The 24,738-nt window shown below is 42.4% G+C and overlaps 1 protein-coding gene across 2 annotated transcripts in view; it reads right to left on the reverse strand.

Moving 5' to 3' along the window:
• Positions 1-24,738, reverse strand: part of POPDC1 (popeye domain cAMP effector 1) — a 57,745-nt gene that overhangs the window by 21,275 nt on the left and 11,732 nt on the right. For both annotated transcript variants that reach the window (XM_077812872.1, XM_077812873.1), the window contains exons 4-6: positions 14,376-14,500; positions 2,594-2,781; positions 886-994 (exon numbers count right to left, since the gene is read on the reverse strand). In XM_077812872.1, coding sequence (XP_077668998.1) covers positions 886-994; positions 2,594-2,781; positions 14,376-14,500 — 422 coding nt within the window. The remainder of the gene's footprint in view (positions 1-885; positions 995-2,593; positions 2,782-14,375; positions 14,501-24,738) is intronic.

The raw sequence follows: 24,738 nt of genomic DNA on the forward strand, positions 1-24,738 counted from the left end.
ATTAATTTTACATTTTTGGGAACACAAAAAGGAAATAAATGAATAAAGTGACTCAGTATAAGTAATTACTGCTGAATGACAACTGCAATATTTTCACACATTAGCTTTTTTTTCCAATTGAACACATTTAAAGAGACACCAACTTCAAACTTGTAATAGTTTTTTTTTTAAAGCAGATACAACGAATGCCTAAGATTACTGTAACTAAAAAATATTTTTTCAGTTTCTCGTCTTTGTGCATTTGACAACATGTTGCATATAGCCAGTTTCATACTTTTCCAGTAGAGTCAGTTAAGACCAGATCCTGTAGATAAGCACCTGAATAGTCCCTGTGGGTGGATAAAGTGAAGTATGTGCTTGTTTGCAGGATCACAGCCTTAATTGTGAGTGTGACACATACAGCAATAGTAGAAAGAAGGAACATTAAAAATATAAAAGTGTGGTTGTAAACCAGGGGAACCAGAGGTAGCTGTAGTACCTGAAATTCACTTAAAAAAAAAAACCAAAAAAAAAAACCAAAAACACTAGCTAGATTCAGTTTGAGAACATCTTTTTAACCTATACATATTTCACTCAACATTTTGCTGACAATTTCAAAACTCCTTCTGATTTATATGTCCTGCACAGGGAGTGCAGATCCTATTAAACAGAATTTAAATATATGAACTGTAGGGAGAAAGAACAGCACAGAACAAGCCAATACTGAGGTTTGTCAGTGAAAAAACTAGTATCATTTTGAAATGAATTACTGGTCAGGAGTATCTTTTAAATGCTCTAACATATATATTTTTTTAAATATAAAAAAACCCGTAGCAAAAACTGTGTAAGTAAATAAATTCACTGCTCATTAAGTTCATATCCAGTGACAGCCAAATAGAAACATACCTGGAATTTCTCACCCCGGTTCATCTGAGTTGATCGAAATTCAGGAGAATCTATAAAGGCACAGGGGTAAATATTATGCAGAAAATGCCCTCGATAGGAGACCTTCATTCTGATGATAAAAATATTTGTTAGAACATTTAAAAAACATAAGGTATAACAACAATCTAAATTTGAATAGGATTATTGACAATGATAATACAGAACTCGGAGAGGTCACTGTAAATCCATGTTTCAGGGAATTTCCACCAAGCATCTGACCTAGTTGTCAGCCAAATAATGAGAGTTTTGACAAAACTTAGTTTGATTCTAAAGGGAGCAGTATCACAGCCTAAAAACAGGCTACATGGTTTGAAATAATAAGTATATCCTTCAGAAGGTGGTGCTATTTGTAATAACATCACAGCATCAGCCAATTTAAGTTGCCCGATATAATCCCCAGGAGTACTGCTTTCAGGGCTATATTTCTAGAATAAAAACCTAGAAGCAGAGCTGTATGAATAATGGATTTTTTTGGTTTGCTAGCAATTCCAAAACAAAAAAACAGCACTGTTTCGGGTCAAATGTGAAACAATTTTTGGGACGTTTTTGGTGAATATTTTGTCTCCATTTCAACCATGTTAAAAAGCTTTTTATTTTTTTTCCAATCAAAATTAGAAGCAATTGCCCAAAGAGAAATTTCGAAATGAAGTTGTTTTGAAGTGAAAAATTGAAACACTGTTGAGAAAAATGTCAAAATGAAACAGTTTGGGTTTTGTATTTATTCACTGATTAGGGTTTATTTCCACTCCAACAATTCAGCAAAACCTACACAAATTCACTAAACATTTCAGTGTTGTCGAATCTGCATATTTCACTGAAAAAGAGTTTCGGCCAAAAAAATTGCCCAGGTCTACCTAGAAGGCAGCACCCAGTAGGCAGAATACTACATCTATCAGATGTCCTCCAAATACCTTGGGTTTGATCCACCTGCATAGTGACATAGGGTGCCACTAGCACCCCTAAGGAAAGGATAGATGGTGGTACCCAGCTTACAGGGAATATCAGCTTTAAACTCTAGCTAGAACTCCACAGCAGCTTCATGAACAAGTCTGATCAAGGGAAGTTATGAATCGGTGCATCTCCAAATCAGCTGGCTCTGCAGATCCCATTGGCCAGGAACTGCGGCCAGTGAGAGCTGCAGGGGTGGCGCCTGAGGGTGGAGGCAGCATGCAGGGCTGCCTAGCCGCACCTCCACCTAGGAGCAGCAGGGACAGGTTGACGCTCGTGGAGAGCCACCCAAGGTGAACCCTCCCTCCCCCCGCATGGACCTGGTACCCCAACGCCCAGCCCTCCCCGCACTCTGAATCCCTCGTGGCTGTTCCTCCCCATCTCACTCCTTCCAAGGAGCCACGCAGAGCCAGGTAGGGAGCCTGCTGGCCTCATGCCAACTGGAGTATAAACCTGACTTTCTATGAAGTTTAGAAATGTCAGTTTAATAGAGCTTTCTGGTTGGTACAGGGCTGGATAAACACAGCTTTTACTGTATATTGCGAACAATTATTTTTAAAATGACCTTCCTTTGAATTTGTTTTTCATTCCACCCTCATGCAATACACAAGACTTTCCCAAACTTTAAGAAGTGGGGGTTTTTACCCACGAAAGCTTATGCTCAAATAAATCTGTTCATCTTTAAGGTGCCACCAGACTCCAAACTTGATGCAGCACATACTTTCCCTTTAGCAGGATACTTAGTCGATCATCAACTGATGTTTTGTCCTCTGCAGCATATGCTTGACCTGTTTTTAAAGTCTGAATGTTGCAGAATTGTCCAGTTAATCTCTGGAACAGTTCTGGAGGTACGTGGAGTGGTTGAAACATTCTCTTGTACAGACTACTGAACTCCTTCTCTATCTTGATCTGGAATGCAACAACAGACATCATAAAGGCGAATGGGTCAGTGAAGAAACCGAAGTGCAGGGTTATTTTTCAGTTCCACAGGTTGCTATAAAAATTCACCATTTGCCAAAACGGTTGTAGCTGAGATACCTCAGGTTTTGTCTACATATAGGGCAGGAAAGAACTGGCATCTCTCCGCAAATGTTGACTCTCAGATGGTGACCATAGCACTTGTTTATGCAGAGCTAAAATTGTGTCAAGATGGTATGCTGATACTTTAAACATCTTTTCCGTACCCGTAGAATTTGAATTGATGTAAATAGTCATTCTGGATTTATACTGCTGTAAAAGCAAATAGAGTTTGGCCCAGAAAGGCATCTGGAACATCAGGACCCCTGTGTCTTTCGCTACACATCTGTGCCTCAGGAAAGAATGAGGGAGCACCTCTTCATATTCATGGCTTGTATACAGAGGGACAGCAGGCCTGCAAGCCCTAAAAACAGAGCCAGCATGCAGAAACCCACCATACGCACATGTCATGAGTGAGGAAGAAGCCACTGCCAGATGAACATCCCACTCTTGGGAGCGCACCCAAACTTCGGCTGCAGGGAAGAGGAAAGGAAGCTGGCTGAAATCCTAAGCCTGAAAGTATTTCCTGAACGAAAGCAACTGGGAAGGAGACAGCAGCTAGTGCTTTGGGTCCTTGTCTACCCCAAAGCACAGGAAACCTTGAGCAGAGAGGCCTGCTTGGTGGTGGAACAGGACAAAGAGTGTGGACATCAGAGGATAAAAAGGGAAGTAAACATATTCAGAATGGAAAATAAAGAAAAAATGATTAACAAACTTATAGGTGAGGCTGGTAGCACCACCTGTTATTGTTGCCCAACACTTCCCATTAGAAGACCCCAATTTCAGGTCACTTATCACTTTGCCAAACTTAAACTACTTTAGCTGAAATTTTCCATGCCAGGTGTCCGCCTCCAGCTCAATTGTTGTGGAAAATTTCATCCAAAACAGGACAGCCATTTCCAAGAATGAGCCGAAGGAAAATAAAATTATTTTTCAATGTTAAAAATATTCTAGTGACATTTTCATTGGAAAGGCCCCTATGCTTTGGAATAGGGACTTTACTTTTGGCAGGGAGGTGGCCTTTGTGTCAGGGATGCACTTTTTGCCATCACTGTGAAAATCCGTCCAAGTTACACTTCTGAAAGGCACATTTGCACAAGTTCAGTTGAAATTTGCTATAGCTTAACAGTGAAAAGTCTTGCAAGATTCTATCCTCACTGAGCATGCTCGAGGCCTATCACAGCTCCTTGTGCTGACCAGAAAACACATGTGCCAGCCCCACAGAGCAATGGAGCATGTTCCAGTCCAGGGGCAAAGGTAGGCTAGGCTTTTAGCTATGGCTGCTCCTGGCTAGGGTGTGTCCAGACACCCGCACTGAGAACAAGGAAGTGGTCTCTCCTGTGCTCCCAGTGACCTCCACCCCCTACTCTATTGGGACCCAGGCAACGCAGTGGAAGGAACAGTCTGATTCTAATGCAGAGGGGACAAAAGCCAGACATAGGGCATTGAGAGTGAGGGCCAGGGAGTAGATTGGGACACAGAGCTCGAGGGTGGAGACTGGGACTGGCTGGGCAAGGAGTCTGAGAACCCGTAGGGATGGGAAGGGATAAAGATGCTGGTGAGAAAGATCTGACAAGAAGACAGGGTGTGACTGGCTGGGCAGAGCAACTGGGACAAGGAGCCAGAGGAGGCGAGGACACTGAGAATGGATGAGAAGCCTGGGGAGGGAGATTGGGACTGGGAGCACTGGCTCCTATGGAGGCCTGGGAAACATGGGCAGGGGAGTACTGGAGGAACACAGAGACAAACTGGGGAGGGAGACTGGGAGTGGGAAAAGGCGGATCCTGGGGCTGGGACCAGAAGCCTCTCAGAAGTGGAGACTGGCACTGACTAGATGAGGAGAATGAAACTGGGATACAGAGGACTGGAGCAGAGACAAGGGCAGGAGGATTCATGGAGGATGGGACAGAAGGGGTCAAGCTAGGGGGGAAATGAGCAGAAGTGTCAGTGCCCACTGCAGCACACATTCCTCCAGAGTCTGCAAAGGAATCCATGATCCCCGAGTCTTACTATGTCTTTGCTGCCAGCAAATATCTTTGAAACCCACTGGCAAAGTGTCCCATCCCCCTCTACAGCTAGTCCACATAGAGAACAACAACCTAGTACTGCTATCAGTTATTCTGTTAGCTCAAGAGGCAGAGGTCTGTGCAGTGGATCTAAAACATTCCAGCCTGCTAATGATCCCTGTGGGTGTCAATATAATGCCACGTGAAAGAACTTCCATTTTTGAGTTTGCTTTTTTAAATATCTAGAAAATTACACACAAAAATTACATTAAAAAAACATTATTAAGGATGCAAAGTCAATCCCTGAAAAGCTAAGAAAGGCCGGATTAACATTGCCTGTGCACCTTTAATCTGTCCTCCTTATGCATATACATTATGATATAGCCTTTAAATACCTGAAAGAGGGGCGTTGGAATGGAAACGCTCAGGCAAGATTAACAATAAGGTTGTTAGCACTCAAGCTACAGTAACTATGTTTGTAGGAGACTGAACTTTTCAATTCCCCAGGCCGCGCTGCACATCATAGTTCTTAACAACTAAAAAGGGCCTATGCCCAGGCAAAGCAAAGTTTCAATTTAAACATACATGGTAGGGAGAAGTGTGCTAGGGATCATAATAGATCAATCACAGAATCCCCTAAGGTTGTTAATATCTGCATATAGGTTCCGTGCAACTGTGAGGTTAGATGGACTGATTGCAATTGACATCTCTTCTCCAGTCAGTCCCTCCTTTGTGTCAGCAATTCTAACTTAATGCTGTGTATCTCCCTGCATGTGATCTTACCAGTTCACAGACAGGTCAAATTTTATTCTTAGATGTGTATGTGCAGCCCCCGTGGACAGAGTTGGGAATTACACAAGCATTTGTGAGGGCAAAACTGACTAAGGAAAACAAAACAAAGTTTAGAGCTTTCATGATCTAATATGTAAATATATCTAAGTGGAAAGCAGGCATAACTGAAGTGCCGCTTTTAAAACGAGTGATCAGGTGGGAGGTATTATTCTCCTTTGAGAGCCCTCCCTCTCAAAGCAGTGTTCACCCTAACCTAAGTAAGCACAGTTGATCGCTTCGGCAGCCGTCATCGTGAGCCATTTTCCAAATGAGCCATATGGGTAGGTATCAGTTTTGCTCTGTGATAGATGAAGAGTTCTGGAGTACTGCCAAAGCCTCGAGCCAGAGTGCTGCAGAGGCACTGATTAGAATCTTTTAGCTTCTGAGTTAGGGGGAGGTTCTTAAAAGAACCATGTAGGTAAAGCCTCAATAAGCTAAAGCCAAAGAAGTCATATTTTGGTCAGAAAAGAACCCACTGTTTTTCCAAAGACTACATTTAATGAAATAAATATTTAACTGAAAATATCTATCAATTATTCATTCTGCAATAAGGCTTGAATTTTAATTGTTTTTCCATTCTTTCTGGATTATGTGATGTGTGAGGCCAAGTAAATAAAAATGATTCTGGGTGGTGGCCAATACTTGCAGATAGAAAATCTCATTCAAAAATTATTTTTCAACATCTTCTTTGCTACCTTCTGTGGTTATGTTTAAAACCACCAATTTTCAAGTTCATAGTAAAAGCAAAGTTACATTCACAGCAATTACAAAGAGTGGAGTAAGTAGCTGATGTTGCATCTACAAGAAGAGTTATTGCTCAGAAGGTATAATGAAGAAGATACATATATTGTCTGGCATATGTTTTCTTGTTTCCTTTTAATTTTACAATATTTTTAAAATTCACATGATGGATGGGTTTATGTTGCAAGATATTCAGAGCCTGATTTTCAGAGGCGCTGAGCATCCACACTGCTTACAACTGCAGTTATGGGTGCAGAGAACTTCTGAAAAATTGGACCCTTAGGGTCCAATTCCTCATTGTGCCATTGCCTCTTTTTACTTGCTAAATCAACTAAATCATCCCAGCCAGGGCTTTGTCAAGCCAGGCCTTAAAAACCTCTAGGATGGAGATTCCACTACCTCCCTAGGTACCCCATTCCAGTGCTTCATCACCACCCTAATGAAATAGTTTTTTCTAATATCCAACCTAGACCTCCCTCACTGCAACTTGAGACCATTGCTTCTCGTTCTGTCATCTGCCACCACTGAGAACAGTCTAGATCCATCCTCTTTGGAACCCCCCCTTCAGGTAGTTGAAGACTACAAAAGAGAAGAGTGAGGGGGGATTTGATAGCAGACTAAATAAGCCCAGTTCCCTCAGCCTCTCTTCATAAACCACATGCCCCAGCCCCCCTAATCATTTTAGTTGCCTCCACTGGACTCTCTCCAATTTGTACACATTCCTTTCTGTAGTGGGGGGCCCCAAACAGGACACAGTTCTCCAGATGTGGCCTCACCAGTGCCGAAGACAGGGGAATAATCACTTCCCTCAATCTGCTGGTAATGCTCCTTTTAAATGCAGCCCAATATGCCGTTAGGCTTCTTGGCTACAAGGGCACACTATTGACTCATATCCAGCTTCTCGTCCACTGTAATCCCCAGGTCCTTTTCTGCAGAACTGCTGCTTAGCCAGTCGGTCCCGAGCCTGTCGCAGGATGGAAGGATCCCATGCACTATGTGCAGGATTCTGCACTTGTCCTTGTCCTCAGATTTCTTTTTGCCCAATCCTCCAATTTGTCTAGGTCACTCTGGACCTTTCCCTACCCTCCAGCAGATCTACCTCTCCGCTCAGTTTAGTGTCATCTGCGAACTTGCTGAGGGTGCAATCCATCCCATCATACAGACCATTAACGAAGATGTTGAACAAAACTGGCCCCAGGAGCGACCCCGGGGCACTCCACTTGATACCGGCTGCCAACTAGACATCGAACCATTGATCACTACCCATTGAACCTGACAATCTAGCCAGCCTTCTCTCCACCTTATAGTCCATTCATCCAATCCATACTTTTTAAAACTTGCTGGCAAGAACACTGTGGGAGACCGTACCAAAAGCTTTGCTAAAGTCAAGATATATCACACCCACCACTTTCCTAATAGCCACAGAGCCAGTTATCATAGAAGGCAATCGGGTTCGTCAGGCATAACTTGCCCTTGGTGAATCCATGTTGACTGTTCCTGATCACCTTCCTCTCCTCCAAGTGCTTCAAAAATGGATTCCTCGAGGACCTGCTCCATGATTTTTCCAGGGACTGAGGTGAGGCGGATTGATCTGTAGTTCCCTGGATTCTCCTTCTTCCCTTTTTTAAGGGTGGGCACTATATTTGCCTTTTTCCAATTGTCTGGGACCTCCCCCGATTGCCACAAATTTTCCAAGGATAATGGCCAATGGATCTGCAATCACATCAGCCAATTCTCTCAGCATCCTTGAATGCATTAGATCTGGACCCATGGACTCGTGCATATCCAACTTTTCTAAACAGTCCTTAATCTGTTCTTTCATCACTGAGGGCCGCTCACCTCCTTCCTGTATTGTGCTGCCCACTGCAGCAGTGTGGGAGCTGACCTTGTCTGTGAAGACCAAGGGGAAAAAAGAAGCATTCAGTACTTCAGCTTTTTCCACATCACCTGTCACTAGGTTGCCTCCCCCATTCAGTAAGGGTCCCACACTTTCCCTGACCTTCTTGTTGCTAACATACCTGTAGAAACCCTTCACATCCCTTGCTAGCTCTAACTCCAATTGTGCTTTGGCCTTCCTGATTACATCCCTGAATGCTCAAGCAATATTTTCTCCTCCCGAGTCATCTGTCCAAGTTTCCACTTCTTGTAAGATTCCTTTGTGTTTAAGCTCTCTGAAGATCTCTCGGTTAAGCCAACCTGGTCCCCTCCCATATTTGCCATTCTTTCTGCACATCTGGATGGCTTGTTCCTGTGCCCTCAATAAGGCATCTATAAAATACAGCCAGCTTTCCTGGACTCCTTTCCCCCTCATATTAGCCTCCCAAGGGATCCTGCCCATCAGTCCCCCGAGGGAGTCAAAGTCTGCTTTTCTGAAGTCCAGGGTCTTTAGTCTGCTGCTCTCCTTTCTTCCTTTTGTCAGGATCGTGAACTCAACCATCTCACTGTCACTGCTGCCCAGGTTGCCACCCACTTCTACTTCCCCTACCAATTCTTCCCTGTTTGTGAGCAGCAGGTCCAGAGGAGCACGGCCCCTAGTTGGTTCCTCCAGCATTTGCACCAGGAAGTCGTCCCCAACACTCTCCAAAAACTTCCTGGATTTTCTGTGCACTGCTGTATTGCCCTCCCAGCAGATGTCAGGGTGATTGAAGTCCCCCATGAGAACCAGGGCCTGTGATCTGGAAACTTCTGTAACTGTCTGAAGAAAGCCTCATCTACCTCATCCTTCTGGTCTGGTGGTCTATAGCAGATGCCCACCACGACATCACCCTTGTTGCTCTCGCCTCTAAACTTAACCCAAAGACTCAAACAGGTTTTTCTCCAGTTTCATACTGGAGCTCTGAGCAATCATACTGCTCTCTTACATACAGTGCCACTCCTCCACCTTTTCTTCCCTGCCAGTCCTTCCTGAACAGTTTATACCTATCCATGACAGTGCTCCAGTCATGCGAGTTACCCCATCAAGTCTCTGTTATTCCAATCACATCATAGTTCCTTGACTGTGCCAGGACTTCCAATGATTCCTGTTTGTTTCCCAGGCTTCTTGAATTCATGTACGGGCACTTAAGATAACTAGTCAATTACCCTACTTTCTCAGTAGGGATCAGGAGGCCTCCCCTGTTGCACCCTCCTCCTTGTGTTTCCTCCCGGTATCCCACTTACCTCAGGGCTTAGGTCACCATCCCACAGCAAACCTAATTTAAAGCCCTCCTCATTAGGTTAGCAAGCCTGCTTGAGAAGACGCTCTTTCCTCTCTTCCTAGCAATCCTTTTTCCTGAAACATCCCATGGTTGAAGAATCCAAAGCCCACTCTTGGACACCACTTGAGCAACCATGCATTTATCTTCACAATTCGATGGTCCCTACCCGGCCCTTTTCCTTCAACAGGGAGGAAGGATGAGAACATGACTTGCGCCTCAAACTCCTTTATCCTTCCTCCCAGAGCCACGTAGTCACAGTCACCAACTCAAGGTCATTCTTGGCAGTATCACTGGTGTCCACATGGAGACGTAGGAAGGGATAGCAGTCCAAGGGCTTGATCAGTCTCAGCAGACACACCGTCACATCCTGAATTCTAGCTCCAGGCAAGCAGCACGCTGAGTTTCCTGGTCTAGATGGTAGACGGATGACTCCATTCCCCCTTAGGGGAGAGCCCCCGACAACCACCACCCCATCTCCGCCTCTTGGGAGTGGTGGATGTGGAACCCCCATCCCTAAGACAATGCTTCCCATGCCTTCCGGTCGATGGTGTCTCCCTCTGATCCCTTCCCTCAGGTAACTCTTCCAAATCATTCTCTGCCATCGTATCTGTGCAGAGAGCCTGAAAATGGTTTCTTACCTCTATCTGCATTGGGGGTACAGGAGTTCTCCTCTTTCTTCTTCTGGAGGTCACATGCTGCCAATTTTCTTCCCCATTCTGCACTGTCCTCTGAGTCTTCAGCATGCTGTGCCTGCAGTACTAAACGCTGTCATCTATCCAGAAAGTCTTCATTTTCTCTGATGCTACCCAAGTATCAACCCTGAGTTGCTAGTCCTTTAACCTTCTCTTCCAATATGAAGACTAGTTTGCACTTGATACAGACTAAGTCACGTCTATCCTCTGGGAGAAAGGCCAAGATGGTATATCCTGTGCGGGTCACAACAGCGGATCGTTCACGATCCACATTGTCTTCCTTTCAAGAGCCTCTTCAGATGTTTTATTTACTGCTCACAGAAGCCTGAAAGGCAAAAAACTCTGTGAGAACTCCCCCAAGGCGAACTCCCTCTGTTTGCCTATCCTCTGTTCACCGCTCATTTTGTTCACAACTGGCTGCTTTTTTATAAGGCTGCTGGCTCGAAGCAGTTGCCCTGGCCCAAAGCCTTTCCTCCAATCAACCATTCAAGGCCCACCTGGAACAAAGCACTCCCAATTCACACTTTTCAAACCAACCAACCACACGGTCAAACAGTCACAAATATTAGTGATCAGTAGTCCTTATTCATTTATTAACACTTCACGGTAAAACTCTCTTTGGCTCAAAAAACAGAGACAGCGTCTTCCATTACTGTGCACTTATTTAGCTATTTGGATTTTATGATGAATTGCCTTTCCCCCTAGACCAAGGGTGGATACAGCATTGTCTCTCTCATACAGACACACACACCTAGCAACAGAGGTGAAATGAGCAATTTCATGGTCAGTATTTGCTTGTATGTATTTTACCTCTAAAAGAGCAAGTGTGAGTGGTCACACGCCGGAGATGGGTGCTATCAAAGGGACATAGACAGATAGAAGAGTAGAAAGACAAGATGACAAAATCAAAACTGATATTCTTGCCAATGCGTGAGAGGTGTCCCATTGGGGTATGAAGAAATCTGGACACGAATGCTTGTCACCATTTAAAAATGCAACTTAAGACTAGGGCTGAATGGAGGTTCTTACGTAGTGTTGCATCTCTCCCGAACACTCAATTCCATCCAAAGGACTAGCTACTATTAAAATCAAATATGGCCTGCTCTTAGAAGTCCCGGCTGCATTGCTTTACTGGCACATGCAATCTGAAGATGAAAATTGAAAAACAAACATCATTTTCTTTTCAGACACCATTGAAAGGCAGTTGTCAACCATAACGCGCTCAAGGGACAGTGCATATAAAAATAGCCAACTGCACTTTTCCCAGTATGGGCATAAGTAGCCAACTAAACCCAGAAGAGGAATTTAGCAACGTTATAAGATGGGCAAGAAGTCCCCTCACCCCACCTGTTGAAAGGATTATCTAACACTTTAATTGACTAGTAGTTTATAAATTGAGTTTCAAACTCAAATATTCTCTATTTGGACCTACATAAACAATATCTCTCAGTGTTTTATACTACTGCCCATCACTGTAGTATTTGAGTGCCTTTCCTGCAAGATCAATAGCAAAAGTGAAGTCCCTAGTGGACTCTGGCACTTTTATACAATCAAATTATTACTGTGGCACACAAAAAAAAGAAAAGGAGTACTTGTGGCACCGTAGAGATTAACCAATTTATTTGAGCATGAGCTTCCGATGAAGTGAGCTGTAGCTCACGAAAGCTCATGCTCAAATAAATTGGTTAGTCTCTACGGTGCCACAAGTACTCCTTTTCTTTTTGCGAATACAGACTAACACGGCTGTTATTCTGAAACCAGTCAAAAAAAAGTATGTTAGTATTGCATTAAGTCTCAGATTTTAGTCACTTAAGTCAGAGTTAAAATTCTTACTGCTATTTTAATCTTGGCCCTTTGCATACATCTGTTGCAAGAAGGTCTTTTGTTACTTTATCATAGAATACAGTGGTTCTCTGTGTTTTCAATACCAGGATCTACCGTCCTCCCCCAACACCCTCTCTAATCTAACAGAAGAAGGGTAAGATGGTCATGACACATTAGTGACCCCTCTGGAGGTTATGACATCCATGTTGGGAGCCTATAACATAATACATATGAAAATTTGTGTACAGTAGGTGCTTAGATACAGTAATGGGTGGGGCATAACAGAGACAGAATATCTGAGTTTATAGGCAAAGGTGCAGTTTCATCATCATATCGTATTCTGAAGACCAAGAAAATGTTTTCTAAAATAATTGTGTAAGCATCTCAGACAGAGAAGTAAGAAACAAATGTGCTTATCCCTTTTAAATTGAAGAGATTTTAAAAGGCAATGGGCAATTTAGGCTCATCTTGGATAGGCTCAATATACTGTATGTAGCTAAATGGACAGTTAGCAGTAGAGCAATCTATCTAGTTTTAAAATAGTGACTGATGATGCTTTAGACAAAAACTAGATAAAGCTTTACTTTGCCCTGCCAGGAAAGGAGGAGAGTATGTGAGAGGGCAGCCAGGGGATTTGATTTGGTATAAGAATTCAGTTCCAGCTGGAATTTTTTCTTCCAGCACTGATCTAAGATACATTTTGGAAGGAGTAGGTCTGATTTCAGGTACTGGCTGAACAAAGCTAAAGGCCATATTCTGCAGTACTTAACTGAGTAATGCACAGAGTTGTTCTGCTAAACACTTCAGAATTTGGCCCCAAGTATATATATTCCTGTAACCTTCACATAGCAAATTTCTCTTAAGATTGGACTTCATATTGTACAAAATCTAAGTGAGCAAAAAATAAAATTTTCCCTTTTTCTTTCTAAGCCTAAAGATTTCTGAAAAGAGGCAAGAGGCTGCAGTAAGGACTAGCTATGTGCTAAAATTTAAAAATAAATGGTCATACACAAAAAGAATACATAAGGGGAACAAATTAATGGAAACACTCCTGTGGTCCACTGGAGCCATGGAATAGGCACATTCTAACCCTTATCCCCACCCATCCATTGAATTTGTGTACTCAGAGAATGGGAAGATATCAGGTGGCAGGATGGATAAAGGAATGGGGATTCCCAAGGATCCTGGCTTCCAACCTCAGTGACTGTGCTCAAGTCTGTTGATTGACTCCAGCTTTACACTACTCTGAAGACCCTTCCAGATTATTGGCTCACTCCCCTAGCTGTTCCCTTTGATTCTATGGAGGGGAGTCAGAGGGTGCACAGCCAGAGTTTAGGCAGCTTTAGCTTCGCTGATTTGACCTGCAAATATCCCCATGCCCCAAACTGGTTAAAGGCAGGAATCATGTCACTGAATGTGGATCTTCCATCACCCTGCCCACTTTCTCATGCTCATTCCTGGGCATCCCAGATATCTGATAGAGAAGGGAATAGTATTTCACTTATCACTTTCCCCATCTGCAGGGTCCGACCAGGGTTTTCTTTGTGGATTTCCTTCCCTCTGCAGGACAGGGCAAGAGAGGACACATGGCCCAAAGGGTATTTTTGTATGAATGGACTGCAAGAACAATATTAAAGTTGTTTGTATATGAACACCTACATTTATTTCCAGGTTTATGAAGAGCCAAAATGTACTCTCAACCTTGTCCGCACCAGTACACCGGATACTTCTGGGTTTAAATTAAGCAAGAGAAGTTTTATCCCTAAAGAGGTCATGGCCTAATTTTCCAGGAATAATTAGTTATGGATGTCCACCTTGAGATATGCGGACCTGATTTTCAGAAGTTTTGAGCACCTATCCTCTGAAAAATCTGGCCCCTTTGAAATGCTCCAGTTGTGCATCCAAAAGTCACTAGTCACTTTTGAAATGTATGTCCTTGTCCTTTAGATAAATAAAAGGATGCCTGACCCCCCCCAAAAAAGGTTTAAAATGGAAGTACTACATCAGACAGTGATGCACAAACTATCAGGATAAAATCACACTAATGTTAGCTGGTACCTCCTGGGGTTGATAACTAACCCACTCAGGCAAAACTCCAACAGAATTCAATATGAGGCTTGCCCAAGCACAGCCATAGGACTTGGTCCATTCCTTGTACCCTACCAGACTCTGTAGTAATGATACTCTTTACATACCGGTCTTCTCTTGTACAGTAGATATATAAAATGCAGGAAGTTGACAACCAAGAACACCGAATTCCAGATCATTATATCCAAAGCACAGCGGTACAGAATGGCCCAGATGATGAAAAGTACACATCCTGTCAAAAATAAAGCAGGAAGTTAAAAGATACAAAAATATTTTTACCAGATTTTTTATATATACACATACACACATACACACACACACACACTTCATTCTTTTGATATAGATAATACAGCACCCTATTTTAGAGTACAGTGATTATGTTCAGAAGTGATGCATTTCACAAGTTTCAGTCTTAGGTACTATGGATCAAGGTAAGCAATGTTTTATTAAGTGTAATAGTTAATTTTATTTAGTTACAAGAAGCATTTTAACTAAAACATACAACTGCTTCATACAGCTGTCATTACGCTATTTGAGACAAAAATGATAACAGGGTGGATAAAAATCAATGATTTAAAAAAAATTGGATTTTTTATTTAAAATCAGATTTTTTGATAAAATGCTTTTTGAGGAAAAAAACCTATCTAAAGATAGTTTTAATTAAGGTACATTATAGCTCAAAACATATCTCATTATGGAGTAGGAATTATAAATTCTAAATTCTATAGTATGAAACAATATATTCATGTAATGTTTAAGAAAAGTTTTGTAAATGAGTTCCAGTAGTTCATGGATTAGGGACCCAATCTTCTGGGGTTCCAGGGGCTTCAAGATTTAGGTTCATCTTTCTATCTACCCAATGGGACACAGTGCTCAGTCTAGAAGATACTATCAGAGATGCTTAGTTTTGCAGTTCTCAAACTGTGGATTTCGGTCTCCAGAGATAATATGCTTGTTAACAGCAAACATGTTTTAAAATAAATAAATATACATAGAGAGGTGAGAAATAACAGACCTCAACCCTATTGTCCCTCTGCAAATTTGTATACACAGAGTCAATCCCTTACCTCTCTCTAAAAGTGCAAAGTTACAAAAAGTTCAATGAATAGAAGATTGCTAGTGGCAGAACAGATTTGGACAAGGAGAAGTAGTCTGGAGATAAATGTGAGAAGGGAGGGACAGGCAGTAGAAACAAAAGTGAAACTGTTTGAGCAACATATTCCATAAGCCTTGAGGTCTTTCTGAGGGTAGCCCTCATTGATTTGAGGTCTACCATACTATTCTCTCACTAGAAGGGAAAACCTATAATGGCAGTAGGCCATAATATTTTAATGAAGCTCCTCTACCTGTGGGTAAGACAGGCATGCGTGCAAAATGCAAACAGTGTAACAAAGAAATACAAGGCCTGGTTGCCTCAATGAAACAACATCATGAGAAGTGTTCCTTCTCAGGAGGAAGCTGCGTTGAAGAGGATGAAAGGAACATGTCTGAACATGCAGGATCTTCAGGTTGGTAAACTTTTTTATTTCATACTTTAAGGACTGCCTGTCTTCCTTCTGAACTATTCTTGAATTCTCATGTTTGAGCAAAAAATATAGTTGTTACTCAATGGTACTATCATTTCAGATGCAGTTGTGATAAAAAAATAAATAGCTGAAATAGACAGCTCTTCCTTTTACAATTTCACCTTTAAAGTAGTACTGAGTGTCAGTGAATGCAATGAGTAATGCTAAATGAGCAGTATGGTAATAATAATTAAATAACTGCATTGGCTTATTTTGTTTAGGAGAATCCATCCTCAACATACAGGATTCTGAAGACTATCCACCTTCAAGATCACTATTATTTTCTATAGTTTCAGAGCTATCTGCCAAGGATAGCATTTCAGTCACACCATGTATGTCACATAGCCACAGTATACCACCTGTAGCAAAAAGAAAAAAAAAAAATCTCCATCATCCAAAAACAACCATAGGTAAGATTACAAAAAAGAGGCAATTGATGAAAAAATTGCCCGGTTTGTTTATGCAACAAAAACTCTCCGTATGATTGAGAACCCACGCTTCATTAACATGGTTCAGTCATTAAGACCAGGATACAGTCCACCCAAGAGAGCAAATGTCTCAGGCAAATTGCTGGATAAAGTGTATGAAAGAGAAATTGAGTGGTGTGCAAAAGGTCTAGAGGGTAAAATTGTTAACCTGAGTCTTGATGGGTGGACCAATGTCCGCAATGATCCTGTTGTATTTGCTTGTGTGACAATAAAAGAAGGGAACATCTTCCTTACAGAAACAACTGATACATCAGGAAATGCACACACAGCGGAGTACCTACAAGAAGTAGCATTAAAAGCTATCACAAACTGCAGGAAAAATTTCAAATGTCTAGTACGCAGTTTGGTCACAGACAATACTGCAAATGTATCCAAGATGAGAAGAAATGGATTTAGAAGAGAGTCCCAAACTAACAACATATGGTTGCGGTGCTCATTTGATGCACCTCCTAATCAAAGATTTCAGTGTTTCAGAAATAAAGGCTAATGTTGTTGAAATTGCAAAATACTTCCATAACAACCACTTTGCAGCAGCTGCTCTGAAAAAAGTGTGAGGAACCAACCTAACTCTCCCACAAGCCATGCGACGGAACTCAGCAGTGGACTGTTTTGAGCACTATATCAAGAACTGGCCTAATCTGATGACAGTTTGTGAACAAAATTGTGAAAAAATTCTTAACATTGGGCTTAAGAGAAATGTTGAACACATGCTGAGTATCCTGAAGACTATTTCTGTAGCCTTGAACAAAATGCAGGGAAATAGCTGTTTTATTGCTGATGCTGTTGAAATTTGGAAGGAACCGAGTGAGATCTTAAAAAGAGAAACATGCAATGACAGAGTTAAATGACAAGCATTAAAAAAAAAAAAATAAATGAATGGGACAAGCACTATCTGCAGCTCATTTTCTTGCAAATATTGTCAATTCTCAGTAGCAGGGTCAAACCTTAACTGCTGAAGAAGAGGAGTTGGCTATGACATGGACATCCAGCAATCATCCCTTCATAATGACAACTATAATAAACTTCAGAGCTAAGGGTGAACCATTCAAGAAATAGATGTTTGCTGATGACGTTTTAAAGAAAGTCACACCAGTGAAGTCACTTAGGTGGAAGTCACCTAAGCACTTGGATTCAGAGACTGTTGAAGTGATAATCTCACTTTTAACAGCAGTAGCTTCTTCTACCAGAGTAGAAAGAATATTTTCTTCCTTTGGACCAATCCATTCCAAATTGAGAAATCATTTGGAGCTGAAAAAGCAGGAAAGCTTGTTTTTCTTTTCCAGATTATGAACAAACAGGAAAATGAAGGTGAAGATGCCTGAGTTAGCAGCAGAAGCCAATATTTTACGTTTCTCATGTTGACCTGGCTGACATAGTCGATTTAATTTGTTGTTTGGTTTTTTTTTTAATATTTCATTTAACTATTTTAGTAAAAAAAAAAATTAACAAAATCAAACCTGATTTTAAAAAACTTGAATGTTTAACTAAATTCAAAAATTCATGTGCTTGTTTTGTTAAAATATTATGTTTGCTGTTGAAGAAAAAAAAATCCAGAATACATAGTGTTGTTGATTTAGTTAAATAAAACAAACAATTTAAATGTCTGTCTGATGATCTTCTCCTAATACAGCATGGCAAGAAAATCCTCCAAATATTAATGATTAACCTGTTGAATTGGAGATATTTATGAAGTCATTGGCAGGTGAACTATCTGCTTCAATTACCTTTGGTAAATGAAATAACCAAACAATCATTCATTCATTTTCTGATATAGCTGTAAAACTAATCTGAAAGGTTTTCAAAATAAATCACTTAAAAAATGTATAGTGTGTACCTTCTAAAAATGAAACCTACATCTATCTCTGAGTTGTGAAGAATATGTATTAAGGTTATAACAACCAATAAGAATGCACTTCTATGTAGAAATCCATGATTAAATGGAGGCTTCCTGACTAGTGATTAAAATCAAATGCACCCTGATGATAAGCATTGATGATAAACATTCATTTCTAGGGCTGACGCCTGTAGACAAACAAAACATGAGTAAGCAAGCACTATTTGCCTGGAGCTCCCTAAATGCCATCCACCAAGATTTTCAGTTTTAAAAGAAAACCACCACCATAACATGTTATGAATCTGGCTTCCTGCTGTGAGTTATGCCATTGTTCAAGATATCATTTGTTAGGAAAACAGAATGACTGATGAATATCTTCTACATAATTTTCAAATACTAATTCCTCTGCTCTGATTAGTGAGAGCTAACAAACAAGATAAAGTTCTTAATTATGCATCTTTCTCTTACAATGTTACTCTTTCAAGTTGCCATCTCAGCTTGAAAAATTTATACTCCATACATTTTTGCCAGTTCAAAATTCAAACTAGAGCCCAAATCAGTGAACCCTCCATGTGCAGAACTCCTGTTGATTTTAATGAGAGTTCAACAGATAAAAGGTCTTGCAAAAACTGAGGTTCCTGGCCATTAGAGAAACTGATTTTGGTAAACTAGCCTTTTGTAAGTATGAATTTTACAGTAATTGTTCCATATCTCTTTTCATACAAGCAACATAAAGGTCTGGTAATTAAATAGATTCTCTCAAACACTGAACATGTTCTATACTGTAAAAATAACAAAAGTGATATTTCTCAAAAATACACCTTACAGGGTCATAACTTTTCGCAACATTTCCTCAATAGGTCATGAAGACTTTGTTCGTAAAGTCTTAACATAGTTCAGGAACCCTGTAAGTGATTTACCTCTCTGCCATTGTACTGTGTGTAGAACCAGTTTGGCCCCACTCAAATCATGTTTAAAGTCTTCCTAACAATGCAACTGAAAACAAGGTTTTGGCATCACCTACTGTCATGAGGTGCTTACAGTACTTCAATGGTAAAAACCTAGCCCTATTCAAGTCAATGGCAAAACCCCTTTTGACTTCAATGGGTCCTGGATTTCACCCTAGCTTTAAAGCTAACACTATTTCTAAGCTAGCAGTGAATGAAATGAAATGCTAGAACAAAGAAGCATCCATACGTTATCTGAAAGCATTAAGAATTCCTCCTGCTCTCTAATTTCTCAGAGCACACAAGATTGCCAAGTGTGTTGTATTCCACTGTTCTGAATCCAACTACATCTTTATTATTATCCAACTATTTATCTTTATTAAAAGTCAGGGTATTTAAGGTGGTTAATAATGAATCAGGCCAAGACTCCAACAGTGAATTGCTTTTTTTGACTACTATCAGAAAAAGGAAATTCTAGTTAGCTCTTTACATTACAATAGTATTAGACTTGGAATATTATTATTAATTATTTGTATTTCCATAATGCCCGAGTGCCCTATCATGGAACAGAACCCCATTGCACTAGGTGCTATATGAACAGAATTGAAAAAAAAATTCCCTGTCCCAAAGAGCTTACAATCTAAGTATCACACAAGAGACAAACAGGGGAGTGCAAGGAAAGAAGACGACGATATTAGCTAGCATGATAGGCAGCAGTCTTCGTGTGCCAGAAGCTAACGGTTGTCAAGTTTTTTGCAGGCTTCATGGAAAAGGAGAGTTTTAAGGCAGAATTAGAAGGATAATGAGTTAGTTTTGCAGATGTTTAGAGGAAGCGCCTCCCAAGCAGGTGGGGCAGCAGGGAGAAAGCACAAAGATACTTGTTTGAAAATTCTGTAAATGGGCAATGGAGGCTGGCATCACAGATAGATGGGAGTGAACATTTCAGTAGAAAATGAAAGAAGATAGGCAGGCTTTGGTTAGCTGTGAAGGGTCTTGAAAGTGACAAGTGGATTATGTTTGATGCAACTGAGAAGGGAAAGTATGGTCAAAGCAACGGGCTAGGAAAATTATCTTTGCAACATCATTTGAATGAATATGAGTGGGGCAAGACAGCACTTGTCAAGGACAGTGACAATTGAAGAAATGTTGCAGTAATCAAGAAGCAAGATAACAGCCTGGATGAGCATTTTAGATGTGTGGATGGATAGGAAAGACCATATCTTAGAAATGTTACGCAAAATGAATCCGCAAGATTTAGACATAGCCTGGACGTGAAGACCTAGAGAGAGATTGGAGAGGATGCCACAGTATGGGCCAGAGCGACAGGCAGGATGGTGGTGTGATCTACAGTAGCCCAAAAAGGAGGTATTGCGGGGAGGGGGCAAAAAGGGGAAGTTAAGATGAAGAGATCTGTTTTAACAATGTTCAGCTTGAGCTGACATCTAGTCATCCTCAAGAAAATGTGTTTAAAATATGTTCACACTTCACTCCCATGGTGTGTGATGTCATCTCAGACCTCATATTTTAAGAAGAGTTGGGGATAGTCACTACATGAAGCTTTCCAAGGAAAATTTAAATATTGCAGGGGTAGGAGGTATTTCTTATTATATCAGTGGTCTGAGAGTGCAAGAGACTTATACATTTTACAATATAAATCTATCTTGCTATAACAGCAGGAGTTTGCCTGGGAGTTCGCCTGGAGTGAGCCCAGTGAGGCTTACATCTTGCCAACTTCTCTGAGGAAGCTCATAGTAGGAAGGTGATATGGAAGGGGGGGGTTCAGCTGTTGTGACCTGCATTGGATGCGCCATGTTTGTCTTTCTTCCAGAGGACAGAAGCGACATTGTCTGTACAAAGTGCAAGCTGGTCTCCATATTGGAAGAGAAGATTGAAGGTCTGGAACAACAGATAACGACCCTGTGTTGCATACGAGAAACTGAGGATTTTCTGGACAAAAGTCAGGATATGCTTCTACGGGCACAAAGCTCTAAAGATTTAGAGCAGGTTGCACAGCGGAGCCAAGAGGCCAGTGAAGAAGCTTGGCAACATGTGACCTCCAGAGGAAGAAGGGGGAATGTCCGGGTTCCAGCAACGTGGACACAGGTAACTAACCACTTTCATGTTCTCTCCACAGGTACCATTGCGGCGAGTGGACCAGATGATATATCTGGTGGGAGAAAGCAGAAGGAGACTCTGCTGGTTGGAAGGCATGAGATGCACTGTCCTGAGACTGTGGGTTCCACGACCACCACTCCCAAGAGAAGGAGGCGGGTGGTGGTGGTCGGGGACTCTCCTCTCCAGGGGACTGAGTCATCTATCTGCCGCCCTGACCGGTAAAACCGAGAAGTCTGCTGCTTGCCGGGGGTTAAGATTCGTGATGTGACGGAGAGACTGCCGAGACTCATCAAGCCCTCGGATCGCTACCCCTTCCTGCTTCTCCACGTGGGCACCAATGATACTGCCAAGAATGACCTTGAGCGGATCACTGCGGACTACGTGGCTCTGGGAAGAAGGATAAAGGAGTTGGAGGCGCAAGTGGTGTTCTCGACCATCCTCCCCGTGGAAGGAAAAGGCCTGGGTAGGGACCGTTGAATCGTGGAAGTCAACGAATGGCTACGCAGGTGGTGTCGGAGAGAAGGCTTTGGATTCTTTGACCATGGGATGGTGTTCCATGAAGGAGGAGTGCTGGGCAGAGACGGGCTCCACCTTACAAAGAGAAGGAAGAGCATCTTTGCAAGCAGGCTGGCTAACCTAGTGAGGAGGGCTTTAAACTAGGTTCACCGGGGGAAGGAGACCAAAGCCCTCAGGTAAGTGGGGAAGTGGGATACCGGGAAGAAGCACAGGCAGGAATGTCTGTGAGGGGCGGGCTCCTGCCTCATACTGAGAATGAGGGGCAATGAACAGGTTATCTCAAATGCTTATATACAAATGCATAAAGCTTTGGAAACAAGCAGGGAGAACTGGAGGTCCTGGTGATGTCAAGGAATTATGACCTGATTGGAATAACAGAGACTTGGTGGGATAACTCACATGACTGGAGTACTGTCATGGATGGTTATAAACTGTTCAGGAAGGACTGGCAGGGCAGAAAAGGTGGGGGAGTAGCACTGTATGTAAGGGAGCAGTATGACTGCTCAGAGCTCCGGTACGAAACTGCAGAAAAACCCGAGTGTCTCTGGATTAAGTTTAGAAGTGTGAGCAACAAGAGTGATGTAGTGGTGGGAGTCTGCTATAGACCACCGGACCAGGGGGATGAGGTGGATGAGGCTTTCTTCTGGCAGCTCACAGAAGCTACTAGATCTGGTTCTCATGGGTGACTTTAATTTTCCTGATATCTGCTGGGAGAGCAATACAGCGGTGCATAGACAATCCAGGAAGTTTTTGGAAAGCATAGGGGACAATTTCCTGGTGCAAGTGCTAGAGGAGCCAACTAGGGGGGAGCTTTTCTTGACCTGCTGCTCACAAACTGGGAAGAATTAGTGGGGGAAGCAAAAGTGGATGGGAATTTAGGAGGCAGTGACCATGAGTTGGTTGAGTTCAGGATCCTGACACAGGGAAGAAAGGTAAGCAGCAGGATACGGACCCTGGACTTCACGAAAGCAGACTTCGACTCCCTCAGGGAACAGATGGGTAGGATCCCCTGGGGGACTAACATGAAGGGGAAAGGAGTCCAGGAGAGCTGGCTGTATTTCAAGGAATCCCTGCTGAGGTTACAGGGACACACCATCCCGATGTGTTGAAAGAATGGTAAATATGGCAGGCGACCAGCTTGGCTTAACAGTGAAATCCTAGCGGATCTTAAACATAAAAAAGAAGCTTACAAGAAGTGGAAGGTTGGACATATGACCAGGAAGAGTATAAAAATATTGCTCGGACATGTAGGAATGAAATCAGGAGGGCCAAATCACACCTGGAGCTGCAGCTAGCGAAAGATGTCAAGAGTAACAAGAAGGGTTTCTTCAGGTATGTTGGCAACAAGAAGAAAGCCAAGGAAAGTGTGGGCCCCTTAATGAATGAGGGAGGCAACCTAGTGACAGAGGATGTGGAAAAAGCTAATGTACTCAATGCTTTTTTTGCCTCTGTCTTCACTAACAAGGTCAACTCCCAGACTGCTGCGCTGGGCATCACAACATGGGGAATAGAGGGCCAGCCCTCTGTGGAGAAAGAGGTGGTTAGGGACTATTTAGAAAAGCTGGACATGCACAAGTCCATGGTGCCGGACGAGTTGCATCCGAGAGTGCTAAAGGAATTGGCGGCTGTGATTGCAGAGCCATTGGCCATTATCTTTGAAAACTCGTGGCGAATGGGGGAAGTCCCGGATGACTGGAAAAAGGCTAATGTAGTGCCAATCTTTAAAAAAGGGAAGGAGGATGATCCTGGGAACTACAGGCCAGTCAGCCTCACCTCAGTCCCCGGAAAAATCATGGAGCAGCTCCTCAAAGAATCAATCCTGAAGCACTTACATGAGAGGAAAGTGATCAGGAACAGTCAGCATGGATTCACCAAGGGAAGGTCATGCCTGACTAATCTAATCGCCTTCTATGATGAGATGACTGGTTCTGTGGATGAAGGGAAAGCAGTGGATGTATTGTTTCTTGACTTTAGCAAAGCTTTTGACACTGTCTCCCACAGTATTCTTGTCAGCAAGTTAAAGAAGTATGGGCTGGATGAATGCACTATAAGGTGGGTAGAAAGTTGGCTAGATTGTCGGGCTCAACGGGTAGTGATCAATGGCTCCATGTCTAATTGGCAGCCGGTGTCAATAGGAGTGCCCCAGGGGTCGGTCCTGGGGCCGGTTTTATTCAATATCTTCATAAATGATCTGGAGGATGGTGTGGATTGCACTCTCAGCAAATTTGTGGATGATACTAAACTGGGAGGAGTTGTAGATATGCTGGAGGGCAGGGATAGGATACAGAGGGACCTAGACAAATTGGAGGATTGGGCCAAAAGAAATCTGATGAGGTTCAATAAAGATAAGTGCAGGGTGCTGCACTTAGGACGGAAGAACCCAATGCACCGCTACAGACTAGGGACCGAACGGCTAGGCAGCAGTTCTACGGAAAAGGACCTAGGGGTGACAGCGGACGAGAAGCTGGATATGAGTCAGCAGTGTGCCCTTGTTGCCAGGAAGGCCAATGGCATTTTGGGATGTATAAGTAGGGGCATAGCGAGCAGATCGAGGGACGTGATCATCCCCCTCTATTCGACATTGGTGAGGCCTCATCTGGAGTACTGTGTCCAGTTTTGGGCCCCACACTACAAGAAGGATGTGGATAAATTGGAGAGAGTCCAGCGAAGGGCAACAAAAATTATTAGGGGTCTAAACACATGACTTATGAGGAGAGGCTGAGGGAACTGGGATTGTTTAGTCTGCAGAAGAGAAGAATGAGGGGGGATTTGATAGCTGCTTTCAACTACCTGAGAGGTGGTTCCAGAGAAGATGGTTCTAGACTATTCTCAGTGGTAGAAGAGGACAGGACAAGGAGTAATGGTCTCAAGTTGCAGTGGGGGAGGTTTAGGTTGGATATTAGGAAAAACTTTTTCACTAGGAGGGTGGTGAAACACTGGAATGCGTTACCTAGGGAGGTGGTAGAATCTCCTTCCTTAGAAGTTCTTAAGGTCAGGCTTGACAA

The sequence above is a fragment of the Eretmochelys imbricata genome, chromosome 3 (genome assembly GCF_965152235.1).
Source record: "Eretmochelys imbricata isolate rEreImb1 chromosome 3, rEreImb1.hap1, whole genome shotgun sequence".
Taxonomy (NCBI): Eukaryota; Metazoa; Chordata; order Testudines; family Cheloniidae; genus Eretmochelys; species Eretmochelys imbricata.